The 16399-nt window shown below is 38.9% G+C and overlaps 1 protein-coding gene across 10 annotated transcripts in view; it reads right to left on the bottom strand.

Annotated features, from left to right (window-relative positions):
• The window catches only part of SRGAP1 (SLIT-ROBO Rho GTPase activating protein 1), a 145649-nt gene that overhangs the window by 57823 nt on the left and 71427 nt on the right, over positions 1–16399 (bottom strand). For 6 of the 10 annotated variants that reach the window (XM_068998347.1, XM_068998354.1, XM_068998397.1 and 3 more), the window contains exons 2-4: positions 13058–13253; positions 10457–10619; positions 2201–2263 (exon numbers count right to left, since the gene is read on the bottom strand). In XM_068998347.1, coding sequence (XP_068854448.1) covers positions 2201–2263; positions 10457–10619; positions 13058–13253 — 422 coding nt within the window. Of the gene's footprint in view, positions 1–2200; positions 2264–10456; positions 10620–13057; positions 13254–13328; positions 13415–13451; positions 13538–16399 lie in introns of those variants that run through there. The other 4 variants (XM_068998379.1, XM_068998362.1, XM_068998389.1 and 1 more) reach the window with 4 other exon arrangements.

Below are 16399 nucleotides of genomic sequence, written 5' to 3'. Positions count from 1 at the left end.
GTTCCCAACTGTCTAGATCCTGTTCTATCTTTATGTACATGAGCAGATATAATACACAGACATGGTGATGACCATTCTAAACATGCAAGCAGTGAAACAGATGCTACTCTGCACCATATTATCACTTTATTATGTGTGGGCTTTATTTAGCTAAATGTGGACAGGTATAGCTGACCAAGCCCTTTGCAATCAATGAAAAGCTAGACAATGAAGTTAACAGTACAGATCACTTAATCTCAAGCAGATTCTTGCATCTGATTAAAGGGGTCTCACCTCCCCATATTAGATTTCCAGGGACTTTAACTGGAACCCAGATAGCATGCTAAGATATTTGTATCTACAATGCAGATGTCTGAAAATCAGGCGAAGTAAATTCCATCCCAAGAAACCATCTCGCAGCAGTAGCCCAACTCAAATTGTGGACAAATTCAGAATTTTTATAACATCAAAAAAATTCCCATTTAAAAAATACATCTTAAATTCTGAGAAAGAAATTAACATGCACTGGAGGCTTTAATATGGAAGTTAATACCTGATTACATCTGTAACCATCAGTGTGAAGATATAGCACTTATGTGAAGAAAAAGAGTGAAAATACCAAAGTCCAGTCCTGCACATTTTCACTGGTACTTCAGGAAAGTGTTTCAGCAGATGCTTCACTGTTTCCCAACCCTGGGAGCACATGCACTAATCCCAAGCCTTGCCAGACACTGGAGTTATGCAACTGTTTAATTGAAACAAGACTGTATCTTCAGGGCTTATTCAGCACTGAAGTCCCACTTGTGCCATGGCTCCTGCAGTCACTGATCCCCTGCAGCTGTGTGCATTGTCTGCGGCTATCGCTACTTTGCAGAAGCTGATCCCAGAACACTTCACTGACTACAGGCCTCAGCCAAGAAGGTTTTCCAGTATCACACCCTACAAAATCAGTGGTGGTTTCAGACAAAAAAAGCCCCAAAGAAAATCCCAAAGGAAAAAAAACAAGTGGTGGTTTAGGACGGCTTTGGGAATATGTGTCCGTAACAATTCAAAAAAACTCAGGGCAGTAAGACAAGACTAAGTTTCTTTGGATCTCCTTTTTGCCACCTAAGTTGTTCTTGAGTTCAAATGTTCTTCATCCCATCCACTGATGGTTGTACAATTTTCCCTAGGTCAAAAGAAAAATCATCAAGATGCACAAAAGTAATGTTTGAGTTCTGCCAGTGGAGATGTGGTCACTGATAGCTTCCTAAACTTCCTTAAGGTCACAAATGTTTCTTGATATCAATATTGTAAGGGTTTTTTGTGGTCCTCCAAATCTTGAGAATGGGGAACACAGCAGTCTAGAGATTGCTATGCGGGGTACTGGAGCATATATGTTTCAGTTCTTCCAAACAAAAAAAGAGAATTTAAATGTACAACTTCCTCAATGAGTAGGAATCAACAGGCTTTTATAAGAGGTGCATATCATCAGTTCCTCTTAATTCTACAGATGTGTTCTAAAAAAAGAGTAATTCTTGCTTTTTTTCTTTCTCACAACATACCATCTCAGAAAATAGCTGGGGAAATAGTTATCAGATAGACATCATTTTGCAGTAACAAGTTGTGTGAATGAGTTTCAAACAAGAAAATGGGTTCAGACCTAAGTTCTCTCAGATTTTCCTATGCATTAGTAGGAGCTTGCCAGAATGTTCACAGTGTTTTTTTCTTGACCTCTCTAAATGGTTTGGAAAGCCTACAAAACCCTCTGTTTTTCTTTTCATTATTTACTTATCCCAGTCAGGGATGGGGGAGAGCACATAAGTAACATTTAGACAGCACAGCACTGGTTCTGCAAACACCTATGATTTTTTACTGAGTGTAGTCCACAGGTAACCAAGCAGATGGCAGCATGGACAAAAACAAGGCAGAAAAGAAAGAAGCTTTGCTCTGGTAAGCTCTGAGTAGAAATGTCTCATTAATAAACAACAAAACTCATCATAAACTGGCTTAGCAGAGTCAGGGGGGAAAAAACTGATGAAAGCAAAGAGTAATCCTGAAAGCATTAGCATATGTATTTTAAACAAGTGAATATACTCTTTCAAAAATATAGCTTAGGCTTGTGTAAAAGACAAAAATCTCCATTGGGGGTAACTTAGTTGATGAAAGTCCACTTAAAGCTTACAGAAATAGTCTGATATGGAATTTGTATAAGATAAGCTAAGTAAGTAACTATACTTACTGTGTAAAGCTCGTTAAGTACTTTCATTAAGTCTTCATGAAGCTGAAATGAAATCTCTTTACTCTGTAATTAAAGAAAAAAAATCATTAGGAAAGGGCATGTAAAAGCTGCAGCATACATTTGTTTCTCGATATTTATACTCATTGTTCATCCTAGACAGTGAATGCAATGTTGCTCACAAAAACCATTCTGAATTACACTGCACTAAAAACAGTGATTCAGGGATGCAGAGGCAGACAGATAACATCTGGACAGAGGACTTCTACAAGGAAACCCAGAAGTAATTTGAGATATTTTTCCCATAAAGCATCAGGAAATTAGGTGCCAATAGAAAGCGTAAAGTTCAAGATTATTGTTTTTAATAGAACAAACTGTGTACTATTTTATAACTGCTATGATATATACAAAAACTAAACCATGCAGAATGTGATATTCTAGAGGGACATCCTGCTGAATTTTACATCTAGGATAGTCTTTGTTTCTCGGCACATGCAACTATCTAAATATTTATGCAAGAAGTAATTGTGGCTCCTCTTTGAAACAGATACCCAACTGCATAGTATTCCACAGCGTGGGCTGCTAAACTAGCTTTGTTTAGCTTTTCTGGACTGTGACTTTACTTTCATTCTGACCCAGAAAAAAAGAAACGCTTAGCAATAGTTATTATCAAAGCAAATATGTCAAAACAAGAGTATTTAATTGGAGTCTCATTGAAATATATTCCTTTGTTAGTTTTCCACAGCAGTTCAAACTGATGAAAATGGTGGCAACTGTGTAAGAGTTGAAGGCATTTGTATCACAGCCTTTGGAAAACAGCTACAGAATAGAGCTACAGGACTTGGCAAACAGCCTGGCTACATTTCTTCTGTGATGCTCAGCATTCTAACATCCATGCTGGAAATGTCAGATTTTTTTTTTTGTGAATAAATTCATCATTAGTCTGGCTTCTAAAAACTCCATCTCCATGATAGATAATGGCCTTTAGCTATGAGAAGTACTTTGTATTTGTACAGAAGCCAAAGGAAAATCCTCAGGGACACATCTCCAAAGCTGCTAACACATACTTGGCCATCACTAGAACACCTGCAGGAATAATGGTTTCTGAATGAGAATTTCCAGCACAATGTCCATGTATGAGGAGAAACCACACCACACATCCCACCCACTGCGTCTTCCAGAAGGATGAAACAGATACATACAGTAGCTTGAACAGAAAATTTGGGGGTTTTTTCCTCCTGCTCCTACTATCCTACTTTAACTCTGGGCAGTATTTTAAGGCACCCATCATATCACTTATCAATATTCACTCTGATCCTTATATTCAAGATGATTTTTCACTGACAAGAAGCCAGGAATAGAATTTAGAAAACACTTCAGTGAAATTCTTGTATTCCTAAGAGCATTAGCTGTAGTAGCTAAGGCACAGTAAGACAGCTGCTCTGAAGCTGAGATACACAGAATTACAATGAAACTTTCCTTAGTGCTTATACTTTTCAAAGTCTGGTATTTTCACAAGGTATGCATTAGTTCTGAAGTATCTAGAACACAAGGCTTACTACTTCAATTTCTTTGCAAATATCAGATTATTTTCATCTAATAAGAAGGACAAAATTTCCTATATGTAACAGTACAGAGTGCTTATGAAGAATTGGAAAAGGACTGCAGATTTGCAAGCTGCTGTAGGGAAACGCCGTAAAATCTTTAGCAAAAATTCTGAATTGCTTTTCATTGCTTTACACTGGCACCCTGCCTTTAAAAGTCAGCAGCACAGCTCTAACACAGCTTACACACCTCCTTAAAGCTCCAAGTGGAGGCCACCTGTTTATTCTTGGATAGCTGCTTCTATAGAGCTGAATATGAGTGGTTTTTTAAATTACTTTAGCAGAAAGAAGGGCAAAACATACAAATGAGATGTTTGACATTAAGATGAAAGCATACACATGTGGGAGGAAACTCTAGATGAACTCCAGATTCAAGCAATTTATCCCTTTCAACTATTGCTCACAGCCATCTCAAGGCTGCTGAGAAGTCAATCCCTTAATACAGCAACAGCAATCCTAAGGCAGGATGCTTTAACCTGGTAGCACAAGTTTGCTTGAGAAGGTGAGACAGAAAACCCCAAACCAATTTTCTCTTTAACCTTTGAGATTTTGCTGCAAGCAAGGCACATTGAAGGATGCACCTTTCTTTTCTGCTCTTAATGTAGTCCCACCTTAATGCAAATAGACACCAGATGAGCTGAGGATTTGGTGAATGATCACTATTTGGAAGGAGCCATTTCTTCTCTTTGCTCCTTTTGAGCTCTGTCCAGCACTCCAACACAAGCAGTCCGGCCCTCAGGATTTACTGGCTAACATGCAAACATCATCTTTTCCAGGGCAACACAGTGATCAGTGGTAACTTTGAAAGCAAATGGAAGAGGAAGAGGAAGATGCTTTTGCAAAAGGACAATAAGCTTTAAAATGGAAAGCAAAAAGAGGAGGAGGCAGGTGATCAGCAAAACCAGTGAAAATTGGAAAGTGACAACCTAGCAATGCCACACAATCAAAAAGGAGTTATTCTCCACCACTTCATCTGTGGACACCAACTCGCAGAGGGTGCCTGTAGTGATGGATAACATTTCAATTGATGCATCTTTCTGATGAAAGGTTTTGTAGGAATTATCAAAAAAAATCAAGAAATTTGGGTAAACTTAGCAGTATAAAAGGGATTCCTTTTTCAAGAACCAATATATTTTACATTAGCATGTAAGATCAAGAAATACTGACTTGAGTGGCAAGCAATACAGCTTTTGGTATGTAATATATGGCACGTTAGAGCACTAGTTAAGTGCATTTATTTTTCAGGGGTTAATTGCTTTCCTCTTTCTTGTTTATGCTACCTATTCCCTGCAGTAGAGTTCAGCATGTGTGAATGGTGTGCTCCTCTAGGAGCCAGTCCTCAGGGTGCCCAGACAACAGAATGTAAGATGCAGCACACATTTTCCTGGAGCTGAGTTGATGGCTCTAATCAGGCTATTAAAATCTGACAAACAATCACTGTTTATTAGGTGCTTATTTATTCACTGTGTCCCTGAGAAATGCACTAGTACCTACCAACCAAGAGAACAAAGAATATAATAAAAATGTTACAGCATATGGAAATTCCTGCTAAAAATATTATACATGTTACTAATCTGGTTCAAGGCATTAAGAGACAGTAGTGTATTTTTTTCATCTGACAGCAGAACAGATCATACCCGTGCAACAGACAAGTAAATGCACCTAAACCCTCCTTTCAGTATGTGCTCAGCTTTCAACACATCAGTGGTCCTTGATGTTATCAAGATTTGTATTTCTGGATTAAAGTCTGAGAAACTTAAAATTTTATTCCACATTAATATATTTTCATTGAAGTCTGTTAAAATTTTTCCATCCCTTTCAGTTAGAGCATAATTTGGCACTCCAGCTTTACTCTTGTTTATTTTAACTGAAATTTAAGAGTCAGTCCAGTTCTTCCTGGAACTCTTTAGTGCCTGTATTTAGCATACAAAATGCTACTCAGTTACATAATTTAAGGAAAATATTCTGTGACTATTGCATTTAAATGAGTCCCTGTGGGAAGTGAAGAGCAAACCCTTCTTTTAAGGAGGTTTCATGAGCTGCAGTGACAATAACATAACCAACTCAGCAAAATTTTGTCCCAGACTTGCCAGTCTATAGGAACAAACAGCTTTGCTGTAATTTTAAACATTTAAATGTTTAAGGAAATGATGCAAAAAATCTATGTGCCACAATCTGTATAAAATCAAATAGATTCAGTAGGTAGTCAATATTCCTTGTTAATAGCCAGATTATGGAACTAAAATATTTATTGTGCTTGGTTTCTCCAGCATCTTTTACTGTAAACATTGGATGATGTGTTCATCTTGGCTTATGTAGATTTCTGTCCAAGGAAAATACATGTTTATAAATTATAAATATACAAATCTGCTTAAGGATTTTGTGGGTATGTGTTTATACAGTTGATTATTACTGCTGTGGTAACCAGAATCACTGCATGAAATATTCTGCATAATACTTTTCCCTTCTGCTTGACATTTCTCCTTACTACTTTATTCTTTAATTGTCCCCAGGAGGCCAGCTACCTCATCTGCCTGAAGAAATGCAAAAGCATGCAAGGTTTGAACTCTGCTACTTTATTTTTGTAATTTTATGTACAGCATGAAGGCCAGGCATCAACAGCAATCTTACGGCTTTCATATGCCAGGAACTACAAAGAAGAGATTAGGTGCCTAGCTGAAAGTATGAGGCCTGACATAATGTCTTCCAATAAATACTACAAAATCTCTGTACTAGATCCTATCTTTGTCCTGGATTTAGTACATTTAAACAGATGCCAGTTCCTGACCCCTGGAAAGAAAGAATGACAAATAGCTCCTGGGAGAACAAAATCAATGAATATCTACATGGTAAGGAGGCCAGGCCAGACAGCAAAGCCATGTACAATCAGGTACCTGAATATACCACATCCTGTCCCATCAGACCATGTAGGGTATACCCAGTAGGAATCATTTCCCCCAACCAATCCAAACGTCCAGATGCACACAAAAGGAAAAACCAGAATGATGAAGAACAGAGAGCGAGACAAGGACAAGGTACAAAGACTAAGGAGCACAGACACCCTTACCACTACATTTTACCAGATCATCATTGGCTATTGCACACACCTTTTACAGAAGGAGTAGTAAAATGGGTTGCTACAAACTTATGGCTTATGCTATATCCCACATAGGAGAGGGAACAAAATAATACTCTAGTGGTAAGCATGGCTGGGAAATGAGGAAATTATTTGATCTTTTCTTTACTACAATTCAAGCTGGAGTCAATCTTAAGATATGAATTCAAACCGTACTCCTCTAGAAAATGTTGGGCTCACTTCACAGAAAATTCATTTGAGAACTAACATGCCCACCAGCAAGATGGAAAAAATCAATAATGTCTACCATTGAGAAGCAGAAAGGGAAGTCCCATCCTCCTGGGAGAAGAAAGGGGGAGAAAAAAAGAGGGAGTAGAAAGAGTCAAGAAGTTTAGAGTGATTGCGAGTTTGCTGTTGTCTCCCCTTATCTTGCTTGTGGGCAATGAGGCAATCCACTCGGAGACATTTTTCCTTTCTGCGTCAGCAAGACTGGAGTTTCAGAGCAGCACAATGAAGATCTGTTCTGATCAGGGACTTGGTGTATGTACTTACTCTCCAGACTTGGAAATGGAATAAAGCACCTTGTTGCTGCAAGACTGATGGAGAATTAAAACAAGGTAAAAAGTAGTGATGCATAATACCATTAGATTAATAAGCTGTAAGATATATAACTAAAAGATCTAATCATTGAATATGAGAAGCTTGACTAACTGGTATTTGTAAGTTACAGAATCACAGAATTTTAGAAATTAAATGCTCTTGCGTGCAATGCTGGGAGAGCCAACAGAGTACAGGTATTTCCTGCTCTTGGCCATGGATTGCAGTAAGACACCAAGTATGCATTTGTTAGTCTATTTTTAAAATCTTCACATTACTGCTTTTCCTGATATTTATATTTATTACTTATAAGAGTGAGAGAGAGTACATATTTCACAGAACAGTATGATCAGATTCCAATGTAGAAGTATCTGCAGGAGATGGTTTGTCTCTAATTCAAAATCTATGAACAGTGAACAAATTCCATATGCTTTCACAGGGATATGACACCTATTGAGACTGGTTATATTTTCTCTGACAATATTTTATTCTAAATACAGTTCTTTTAAGTAATCTGCAGAATCACAGAAACTGACAAAAAAATGCTTAAATACTCTATCTGATGTTCAAAAATCTCCAACAAAATCAATGTAATTTTCTTTAGAGAGAGAATACTATTTTGATGGAGGATGCTGTTTGCTGTCACCTTTCTCACGCTAAGTGCACCTTCTCTTTGCCCCTGTGATCTCTTTCCTGCAAAGAGAACTGTACCACAGGACATGCGTTTTGAATCAGATCTTTTTGTGGCCCAGTAAACATCCATTATGCAATTCTGTGAGTACCTTAAGTTAGACTGCTCATTCACATCTGACACAAATTACCACAGGATCATGGAAGGGTTTGGGCTGGAAGAGCTTCATCATCAGTTCTGCAACTAGGAACTAACAGCAAATAAATCACCAGTACTCTGCAGCAAGCACCACAGTAAGAACTGTGCACACTGGGGCTCAGTGGAAACCTTCTGCAACAAGTACTGAGCCTGACAGACTGTCTTAAAAATGTGTGCTCAGACTTGATACTGGTGAACAAGCCACATTCAGTCCACATGCCCATGAAGTTCACTTAGACCATGCTGAGGTGCTGCATGTCTTCCTGCCACCCTTCCCCTCACATTATGGGACTGCCTCAGATCCCTGCACACAGCCTTTGCTAAGCTCACTCTGCCCATGCTCCACCTCAGCTAACAGCTGTCTGATATAACACTCTCACGCTAAGTGTCAGATGGCAAACCCTGATGAAAGGTAGGAAAGGGCTGCTGAGTATCTGGGTTCTACTAATGTGAGCTTCAGGTTATGCACGGCAGGACTACCTCAACTTTCATGCTTTTCTTTCCCCTTTAGAAAATCCAAGTTAGGAATAAAAAAGCAAGAGAAGGTGCTTGCTCTTCTTCAAGAAGCTATGCTAGAAAGAGAAAATCTCAAATGTTGCACCTGCATGGGCACAAGACAGAGGACAGAGACAATGGAGGAAAGATGGGACAATACACCTCCTGTTAATACACTGAAAATATCCACATATTTTCTTCCTTTCGAGAGAGAAGTTGCAGCAATCTCCATTAATAAATTATGAGTGAATATAAAGGGGCACACACTTCACGGAAAACTCTAACTATATACCATTGTACAGTCCATCTGGACAGAAGGGAAGGAAAAGCAAAATTTCTAGTGCCAAAGAACTGAACCATGCTGAAAGCAAACAGGCTTGTCTAATAACGCACACCTAGTGAAGAAGATACTTCTGAGATAAGACAAACAACTGGAAAGCTATTCCAGATTCAATACCAAAAGAAATTTCTGACTGGTTTGCAACTCTGAGATATCCCCACACAGACAGTACTGCAGCCTGTTCAAATCACTTTTCTCGTTATTGGTTCAACTTCATAACTATCTTCCATATTACTAAATTGAGTGCTTAGTGAATTAGTTTTACATACCAGACCTATTATATGAACAACCCATTACTGATTGAGAAACTATAAACTTCAACTCTGTCTCTGTTACAGATTTTAATGCATACCAGGAAGTTTGATTTAAGTTTTTACTTTTATTTCCTTCAAGTACAACCTGTGTGCTCCCTAAATGATTCTTCTCCCCACCCCAGTGCTATCTAGAATTATGGTGGGGTATATGTGAAACCAGTTCCCTATTTTGAAAACACTACCTCGGGTACCCTTGCTATCATTTTGTCACATAGTTTACATCTTTTAACCTTTACTCTTCTTGAGCTCTTTTGTATGCTGATTGTCTACCAGCATCTCACTGTGACTAACAAATATGCATTTATAATCTATTTGCCTTTTGGAACATTTTAACAACAATGACAGCAAACACATTATGTAGGTCTTGAGCTAAGGTTGCCTAGAGTCCTTGCTTAGCACATGATGGATTTACACATTGCATGCATTATGAAAAAACGTAATAGTCATGGACAAGGACAAGCATGTACAGAGACAACACTTACAGGATGTAATAGAAATACTTTAGTTACCAAAAGCATATGTTCATATTTAATATTAGAAAGCAAACACTTTTAGGAGAACTGCAGCATAAGCTACCAACTTTATGTCAAGGAACTACAAAGCAAACTCTTGCTTTGTCTTCAATCTGTTTCATTCACAATGAATTTTTTTTTTACAAATAATTCATTAATACAGCTTTACTATTTCAAGAGTCCTAAGCGAAAACTGTTTTCTTTCTGCATGGGCGGACAAGTGTGCTTTTTAGAGAAGGACAGGCTTTTCCCCTGCTTTTTTTGGATATTTGTGAGTCAGCTCTTCAGGTTACCAGCATATACGGCAGGGTCCCAAGCATTTCAGCACTAAGTATTTGCTTCAAGAGAAAAGTCATGAAGAATTTATATGTATGCTAAAACAGATTTTATGCTGTGTGTGCTGAATCTTCTCCTCAAATGCTATCTATTAGGACACTTGCCTCCCTCATGCATCTTACAAGCCTGGATGGAGGACTGCAGGAGAGGCATTACCTTCTTGAACATTCTGGTGGAGTCTTCACTTATCTGCATGAATCGCATGATCACGTTGTTCAGGTAGATATCACTCAACGTTGCATGATCTTTGCTTTCTCTTCTCACTTGGTTCAGGAGTAAGTACCAGCAATTCACTGGTGACAAGAGGTTCTGGTCTTTCCTAAGGAAGGAGATACACACATGTATAATGTATAGAAATGAAAAACTTATGTTATTAACTGAAACACCTCACTGACATTTACAGTCATAACTTGTTACATAAAAATAGCTGCTTCTGAACAGTCAGTCTACCCATTCTTGGGTAACCCAGGTTAGGCAAGCCTCAGATGGCTTTTAAGACACATTCAAGTTTCATGAGGCATGGATATACTCTGCAAGCCACCTCAAAGTATAAAAATATCTTGCCACAAAGCTCAGAAATGGAGTACATGTAAATATTCCAAATCAACAAAGGCCACTCCTGGAAGAGTAACAGTAATTAATATTTGACATTAGAAATACATGAGCACTGGAAGCACAACCCAAATCCTTCATGAGCAAAATTGCAGGTGTAGCAGTTTCACTGCACTGGATTTGTCTAACTGATGAAGTAGAAGAAAATGTCTCAAGCATCCATATTCTGTGAGCAGTGCTCATAAATTCACAGCATTCATAAAAATACTGCTACTGCTAGTCCTAGATGTGTCAATTACAAGACAAACAGCAGGACTGGACTTTTTCCAGTGATCCAATTCTGAATTCCCATGACAGACTTTTTGCAACGTAGGCCCACTCCCAGCTTTAATATAGCAAAAAGTGAAATCAAAGATGACTTCTCATTTCTTCTACACAAGGCAAAATAAAAATACATATAGTTCAGCTACTGTTTCACAGATGACAAAAACTTGTTTATAAAACTTGTCTTATGTTTTTATTGACATTTTAGTATCAAGTTTTCCTTTCAACTAACTGCTCTAGAAACTTGCTGCTCTTTTTTTTCTTTCTCTTTTACAGGGATTCTCCTTAAGTTAAAAGGATAAAGCACATGAAGATAAAACAGGCAGAAGTGGTGACAAATTGAGGGAGAAACTCCACCAACTCTTGACAAACTCTTCTGATAATTAGCTATTCTCATTGTTAGAAATATGGCCTTTAACTCCCATCTAATTGTCTACTTTTAGCTCTCACCCTCAGAATCAAAGCAACAATGAATGATTAACAGACAAAAGTCTTTTCTTCATCAGTGCTTTGCTATGAATCAGGAGTTAAGAAAGCTTCCATTTGTTTCAGATGGACATTGTAACAGTGTTACTTCACAGCAAGGGGTTTTATCAGCCAGGTCAGACAACATGAGCACTCCTGAAAGTCCATGCTGATGATATTGCTTGGTCCTCACTGCTTCTGCATGTCCCAAAGCTGATTCCACAGACCTTCCTGATTGTTCTGGGGGCAATGGTGGAAGCAGCTCAGGGGACCAACAACTAAAGCGACTTTTGCTGTAACCCCTTCTCAAAGCAGAGAACTGCAAGAACAAAGCCAAAGGCAGAACTCAAGTCATAACCCCCAGGCACAACTGCCAGTCTGGATTTAACATGTTTAAGAACAAGGAAAGATGTTTGTATGCACAGGGAAAAAAGATTTTGCCACAGCAGAATAAAAGACAGGGCTCTCTCTGAAGTGGTGACATATGCACAAGTTGGTTATTTCAGAGAATCACTGAGTCACTAAAACAAATTTTAACAAATATATACTAACGCTCTTTGAACAGTGCAAGCTGTATTTCATTAACCTTTCCTTTGCCAGATGTATTTGGAAAAGACTTGTCCTGAAACAACAGTTCTATCTGTGTATCTCTAGCACAGCACTGAGTGAACAGCGGGAAAATTATTTTTTAGTTTTACAAACACAAAATACTGTTCTAAATCCCTAAGCATAACAGGGCCAGACACATGCATTCAGTAATCAGCTCAAGTCAGGAAAATAACCACATGAGACTGTCAGCAAGTGATGCACTTGAAACACTTCAGAAAACATACTGTACACAGTATGCCAGATACTACCTGCCCACTTGTTTTGCACAAAAGATACTATGCTATTAAAGGGATACATTAAACTGTAAACAATGCATAACGTTCACATCATTTTTATTTCCAGGAATCAGAGGGGTGAAGACATAGCAAAGTTCACATGCAACAACAAATCACAAAGCTTTTTTATTAATGTCTTTTTTGTTGTTGTTGTAATGTTGACTGACCTTCATGCAGATACTTTAAAAATCCTATCAACTCCACTAGAGATTGGCACACAGCTTTCAAGCCCTTTTGTGGCTCTGTATCTCCTCTAGATACTTACTGGCTGTATTTTGGGTGGTTTAAAATCCATATGGTAGGTTAGGAATAATATTTGTGCAACTTACCTTTTAATAAACTGAAACTACTTGTCAGAAGCTGACCTGAGTAACTGCAGAGAGCCACATCAACAACAGTATTTAGGCACTCACCTACCTTTAACCGCAATGAGAACTGCTGCACTGCTAAGCAGCGGTGGAAATTTTAAACAGGCCTTGGGAACCAGAAACAGGTACAACATGGGGGTGATGGGCAAGCAAGTTTCTCTTACTTGTACTGCTGATGATCCTTTGTACTTCTTGTTTTTGCCATGAACCTCTCTGCTAGTTTTTCCAGATTTCGGGAATACTCCATCTCTATTTCTGACTTCTTGCGGAAGAAATCCTGCAGATCCTGAAGAAGCTGCACTCTCATTTCAGTCTGCTGCTCCAGGCATTTCTGCTGCTCAACGAGTTGAGCTCGGATCTCTAATGAGAGAAACACATATCCACTCAGGTCAGTGAAAGCAAATGAACTGAGTGTTACAAACCAAAATTACAAACACTCCAGTGTACTTCAGCCTCACAGCTACACCAGCTGGATCTGGATTTCATCTCCCATGGTGGGATGCAGCAGCAGCAGATCTCACTTCTGCCACCACACCCTTAATGCCCAGCATCTCCCACCTGCTGTCTGTCTCACAGACAGCTGTGGCAGGGGCTCAGGACTCTGCTGGGCTCAGGTGAGGCTCCACCTTCCCCTCCCATCCTCCTTCTGGCCTCTGGCACTAGCACAACATTCAGCTTGGAGTGATCTCCTTGAAGAAGGTGGTGCTGCCCCGATGAATGGCTGGATAAACAAGTACCCTTTGGGCCAGGATCAACCTGCTGACTGTCAGGTGTTCTATGCTGGCTTGTATCATCATGTACACCACAGAAACAACCTTGTGATAAATTCTGGAGGCATTATCCATTGTAACTGTGCACAGGTGAGCTTCCGTATCTGCCCCATCTGTGCGAAGGAGGAAACCGGTGTACTATACATGCCTTCACCAAGGTTTTACAGCAAATATAGAGGAAAACGTACCTATATTTAGAGACAACTATTTGAAAATTTGCACAAGTTTCCAGAGACAGTAGTATATTTTTTAGGATTAAAAAAAATCAGATAGTTTAGAAGACAATATATGCTCACAGTTCTCTTCTAGAGCAATAGGGAAAAGCCTCCAGATTTCTTACCACTTTTTGCTATACACAAAATTACTAAGTGGTAGGGTTTTTATTTTAGAGATTTCTGGGGTTTTTGAAATTATTTTTTTTGGGTTGGTTTTTTTTTAGCACTTTTATTTCCTGAGTGCTAACCAGTTAAACACATTCTGAGAACACTTAGTCTAAAAAGATCCCTCTGGCTCTTTAGAGTTCATTACACTTTTGTCAGCTGCCCAGGCACAGTGTACTCCAGTACTGTGGAGTAAAAACAGGAGTAAACGCTTTGTGACAATAATAGATGTGTGTATTTTTTACACAGTTTAATGCTGTAACAAGGATTTATCAATAGCAAAACACCCAGAAGTGATGCCCATGTAAATGCAAAATTGTTGTGAAATTTTACTTGATTCATAATGACCTAACCATACTGTGGGCAAAAAGATACTGGAAATCTTCAATGCCCACAGCACAGTTTGAAATAGAAGAGCATTCTAAAAGTCATGCTAGCATCACAGGGAACTGCAAACCACTAAGTAGTAATAACATCGCAAAAAATTATCCGATGCATCTAGGATCTAACGCATCCTTACTGATCTTAGAGCAGGTATGAAGGCAGAGATCCACTCTGCTGGGATTCAAGCATGTATACTGAAATAAGTTGTACAAGTACAGAAAAATGTTAAGCCAATATATTTGCTGGAGGAGGGAGACACTGCAGTATGTTCTTCCAGATCTCCTGAGAGCTACCAGCTGCTGTGTTAATCATTAATGAGACCATCCATTTTTACAGTCTGGGAGGTGAACCAAAAAATTCATGGTTTGGTTTTCACTTCACTTCAGATCAGTTTGTTGGAAAAGAAACCATGCCTCCAGCAAGGATCAGCCACTGTAATACAACACTGTATCAATGACACTCATGTACACAGAGGAGAAAATCACATTGGAGCTGGAAGGCTAACAACAGAAACAGACACTCAAGATCACTTTTTTGGGTGTCTACTACTGTTGATATTGCAATCATGGAAAATTCCTGTTTATGGGAAACCAGTTGTACAGATTCACTGGTCAGAGGCAGCAATTTTGTTCATAAGCTGGAGTTTTTACTAAATCCAGATCCATGTACATGGTCCCTATACTTTGGCCATCTCCCTTTCCCACTCAAGATTTTCTAGCAGTTACTTTGAAAGCAGCGTTTTTTATGGAGCAACTATGTTCTGATTATTTTGTAGGTCAGTGTATCTTGCTGCTATAATTCTCCTTTTTCAGGCAGGCTTTTACCATAGCAACAGGAATGAGCAAGATTTTAGAAACAGGAATATATGAATAGAAATACAAGAAACAATGAATAAGGGACAACAGATAAAATAAGAGAAAACTGCCTTAGCTTTTTGATGCTGTCTGGATTTCCAATGTACAATAGTGGCTTCCTTCAAACTTGTATTTTAGAAAACAAAATTGAAGCATGATCTATGAAAGCTGATAGAGATATACAAGCTCTGAGTAAGGTTGATAAAATTAGGGGCTCAGGGGGCTGCAGCTTTATGAAGGAAGATTTGTAATTTCTGGTTATTTTAATCTCAGCAAAGAGAAAGAACATGTTGGCTCCAAAAGGCTGAGCCTATGGCCTCCTGCTGGAGGAGAAAAAGGGGAGATGTATATCCCACTCATGCTGGCTGACCACAGTCAGTCCAGAATTGACTTCAGCAGCAGTTCTCCTTCCAGTCTTTCATGTAATTCTGCTCCTCCAGTTTTAAATTTTTCCTTTACTAAAAACATGCGTAATGCCATACTGGCAGGCTGAGGAGAGGGCAAGGAAAATGATCAGAAAATGTTGTGATTACCATTTTCTGATGAGAGCAGTGGATTAAAAAAAATACCTCAACAACAAACCCCCAGAACAAGCACTGGCATAACAGGCAGGCAGCCTGAGCAGCTGTGTATGACAAAATCACAACTGTCCAGGTACTATTAACTATAATAGACTACCCGCTACCTATTGCTATGGAAAAATGCACTAAGGCAGTGCTATTTTCTTTAACCAGTTCACATGTGTGATGTCCCTAGGGCTAGAAAGAGTGGCATGGAAAATTGCTGCACTGTATTCAAAGAAACAAAGCCAGTGAAGTCCAAACTCCACAGATAGAGACAGGTGCAGCAAGAAAGAGAAGGGTGCCTATCTTTACTCTTATTTTGCTGGCACATTTAAATTTGAAGTCAAATTGGTACCAGTTGTAATGGACAATGACGTTGTCCTATTCTGCTGTGCTGAGTGGCTGATGTCAAATTTCCAGGCTATTTTGTGCCAGGAAAAGGCCCATTTAAACCCTGGACGAGTTAACACCTCCTTCCTTCTCTTGGCAGCTTTAAGTCATGCTCACTGGTTTTCTGGCCAGGGGCTGGCTCAAAAGAAATCCCATCCATTTATA

This window comes from Aphelocoma coerulescens, chromosome 1A (assembly GCF_041296385.1).
Source record: "Aphelocoma coerulescens isolate FSJ_1873_10779 chromosome 1A, UR_Acoe_1.0, whole genome shotgun sequence".
NCBI classification, from domain to species: domain Eukaryota; kingdom Metazoa; phylum Chordata; class Aves; order Passeriformes; family Corvidae; genus Aphelocoma; species Aphelocoma coerulescens.
The sequence above is the reverse complement of the archived record's forward strand: the minus strand, read 5'-3'. Positions and strand labels throughout refer to the sequence as shown.